The sequence below is a fragment of the Buceros rhinoceros genome, unplaced genomic scaffold (genome assembly GCF_000710305.1).
Source record: "Buceros rhinoceros silvestris isolate BGI_N320 unplaced genomic scaffold, ASM71030v1 scaffold3439, whole genome shotgun sequence".
Classification (NCBI taxonomy): Eukaryota; Metazoa; Chordata; class Aves; order Bucerotiformes; family Bucerotidae; genus Buceros; species Buceros rhinoceros.
In genome coordinates, this window is record NW_010429632.1 from 126,906 (window position 1) to 130,308 (window position 3,403).

Here is a 3,403-nt window from a genome sequence, read left to right on the forward strand (position 1 = left end):
CTGCTTATCACTTCTTATTATGGTGATCTTTCACTTTATAAATTATGTCAGCCTTATGAAAATATGAACAACCATTTAGTTATTTTGCTGCTTTATAAGATATTTAATGATTGAACAGAGAACTGCAAAATTACAGGAATGCAATGGAGAGTCATGTACACAGTCATTTAAGATTTCCACATGGACTTGTCTGATTCCAAAACTTTTCCCACATTTTAGAAGGCCTTCAAAAGCTTCCAGTTACCTCTTTCTTTGCGCACACACATAAAGTTATGATGTGCATATATGTATCATACATTACACACCATATGTAATTCTATATATATTTACAACCAAGTATCTGTAACTTACTCTGAATATACATATCGTATGTAATATATATACACAAAGAGAGAGGTTCCACAGGTGTGTTGTATGCATTTAGACATACGCATAAATATATAAATATATATGGTAAATTCTTCCCTCTGATATGTATACGCTGCTCTTGCTGAGAACTGGGTGCCTTCCACGGAAACCCGCTGCCGTCAGTGTGACCCATTCACTTCCACACACAAGCAAACCTGTCCCCAACCCATTTAGCTAGTGAGTTTTGGCTCAACTCCAGTTCGTGCTTTGAAACGGACCCATCTTGTCCTTGGGTTCAGTTTTAAATCACCACACTGAAGACAGTTGGCACTATAATGTATGTGAACAAATTACCAAAAGCACTTCAAAAAATAAAAATCACCCAGGGCCTGGTGCTTCTCCTGCTGACGCCTGTTTTACCCCAGTGTGACTCGACCGTCCAAGGGACGGCTGCACGCAACCCATGAGGAACCCATGAGCAGCACGAGGCTGCTTGTCCTGGCTTTAGAGTGTAATTCACATAGACTTTGAGTAGGGTGAGCTGTTTATTTTGCATTTGGGTTTGTAAAGGAAAAAACCGCCCTCTTATGGAAAGAAAAAAGATGGAAATTCACTAGACATAACTGCACAGATTATACATTCTCAAGTGAACCGTGTCCACCATATAACCTTTGGGTTACACTTTTAATTTGTTAGATAAATGTTCACTTACTGAATATGCTTCTACCACTATGCACCTCATCAACCAGGACGACTCTTATTAAAACATTTTAGATTAATACCCTGCATATTAAAAATACATAATAAAATTCTGAAACGAGTCACTGCTAAAAAGTAGATCTTGGGTCCTGCAAAGATCTGAAGCACTCGCTTAAAATTAGCATTTGAGTAGGTCCACTGATGGCCTTTCCTGCGAGCGAGTGCCTAAGTATTTGCAGAATCAAGACCCCTTATTATTCAAAGGTTAACTTGCGATCTCACACCTGAGAACATGTAGTGGTTGCTACCATGAGTAATTCTCACCAAGGAGGATGCTGCGTCTGAGGCAACCGCCAGAGCAGACTCCAAGGGAAGAGAGACTGACTTTACTCATGTATGAAAAGTGAGGGTGGGACTGACTCTATTTAAACAGCAAAGAACAATGATTACCCACAAATCCTCCCAAACACACTACCTTTTATTTCCTAAGAAGGCCAACTTTGCATTACATATTAATAACTTAGGCATATTTTTCTCCTTAAATACATTTGTATAACATAAAAATAACACATCTCTATTTTTAAAAATTAAATGAATTGAAATTTGCTTTGGGACTGAAACTGTGTCCTTCAAATTTCTCCCACAGCAATTTGCTGATGGCCAGGTTGTACACCCCAGAAAACAGGGGTCTGTGGTTGGAGGTGCTTGACACAGCCTCACCTTGCGCTGCTGTAGCACATCTCGGTATAGAGACGAGCAGATGCACACAGGTTGCCAGAAATCCTACAGCTCATTCCCCATGTGCTCATTCTGGAAGATGGCAAATTGATTAGTATTGCCAAAATTGGGGAAAAAAAGCAAAACAAAAAACCTGAAACTTGTGCTTCTAGAATGCCCTGACCCTGCTTGCAAAGCTCTTCCCCATGACACCCGGCTTTGGCATCGCTTTGCCCTCCTTATTGCATGCCCCTTGGCCCGTCCTGTGGCTGAAGCATTAGCGCGCGTGTGTGAGTGTACGTATTAAAGAAAGCTCTCAAAAGAACTGCGTTTCTGCAAGTGGGATTGGTAAATTTTCTTCATCATCTCTGGATTACTTCTTTTTGTAGGGTCTAGTGCTACTTTGGTTGAATGCAATGGGGAAGAGTCCCACTGAAGTCAATGATGCAGAAGGAGCTGTTTGACGTTCCGAGACCTCTCCAGCCAACCTCTTTGTGATTGCCTCTCTCACAATAATTTTTTAAAATGTGGCCATTATCACCAACCGCCAATGTTAAAATTCACTCTCCTTTTTAATAGAAACAACATTTACCACAAAAATATGAAGGGAAAAGCCATCAAATTCTTTGCAGGTTATAACGCATCCGTATGACACAGAAGAAAAATCATTTACAGTCACAAACTGTACATAGTATTCGGTGGGGGACAGTATATTTGTGGTTTGGAGTAAAAAAGAATTGCTTCAGTGGTAATTCAAATAATTACTGATGAGACATAAGACTTTAAAATCAAGAAAGGGTGATAATTTGGCTACAGAGACGATCATTGTAATATGTCTAACACAGAGGTTTGGATAGTAGAAAGGCAAGTAGAGGGATCTGGGGAAGGAAAGACACCGTCATGCAGAACAGCGCTAGTTCTTGCTCAGTATACTCTTCAGGCTTCTCTCCACTGCTTCATCTAACTCTTCTTCCAGCTCTTCCTTCTTGGACATGGCCAGTTTGGACTGATAATCTTTTACTATTTGGTCTATGTACGGTGCGCTCTGAGTCCCGTGCAGCATCAGTGTCCACTCCTTCAGCACGCCCCGCTGTGGCAGGCTGCCCACAAACCCAATCTCGAGAGACCAGGTGCCTCGCGGGTCTTCTCCCCAAGTGTGTGTGGTCATGAAAGGCCATTTGTCAAAACCCACCTTGGAGTCGTCATCCCTGGGGCGCCGGCTCAGTAAAATGGACTTTGTTCCCATTGGCGAGGTCATGTTGATGTTGAGGTCTCCTCGCCTGGTTGAATTCACAGTTATAACTGCTTGGACGTGTTCAAGGTATCGGACAAAGTTTTCCTTCCCCTCACAAGCATCAGTTGTAAGCGTGAGGACCAGCTTGCCACTTGGTGGTATCTTTCTGCAGGGCAAAAGATAATTAAGCAAATTAAAAGCATATACACAGCATGACATGGCTCATGCTAAAGGTACGGGGGGTTGGTGCCTCACAGAAAAACCTGTATTATTTGCCTTAATAGTACATGGGAAAATTAAGGAAATAATAGTTGCAAACAGTCAGAAAGAGAAGGTTCTCTTTTTAGAACACGATAGCGAAATCTTATTTTGAAAATGCAGTATGAAATGCATACCTAGGGAAAG

The 3,403-nt window shown here is 41.5% G+C and overlaps 1 protein-coding gene across 1 annotated transcript in view; it reads right to left on the reverse strand.

The window, feature by feature from the left end:
- Nucleotides 1-2,410: 2,410 nt before the first annotated feature.
- The window catches only part of PCSK2 (proprotein convertase subtilisin/kexin type 2), a gene marked incomplete at its 5' end in the record, with an annotated part of 82,928 nt that continues 81,935 nt past the window's right edge, over nucleotides 2,411-3,403 (reverse strand). The window contains one exon of the mRNA XM_010142693.1: nucleotides 2,411-3,164. Coding sequence (XP_010140995.1) covers nucleotides 2,678-3,164 — 487 coding nt within the window. The remainder of the gene's footprint in view (nucleotides 3,165-3,403) is intronic.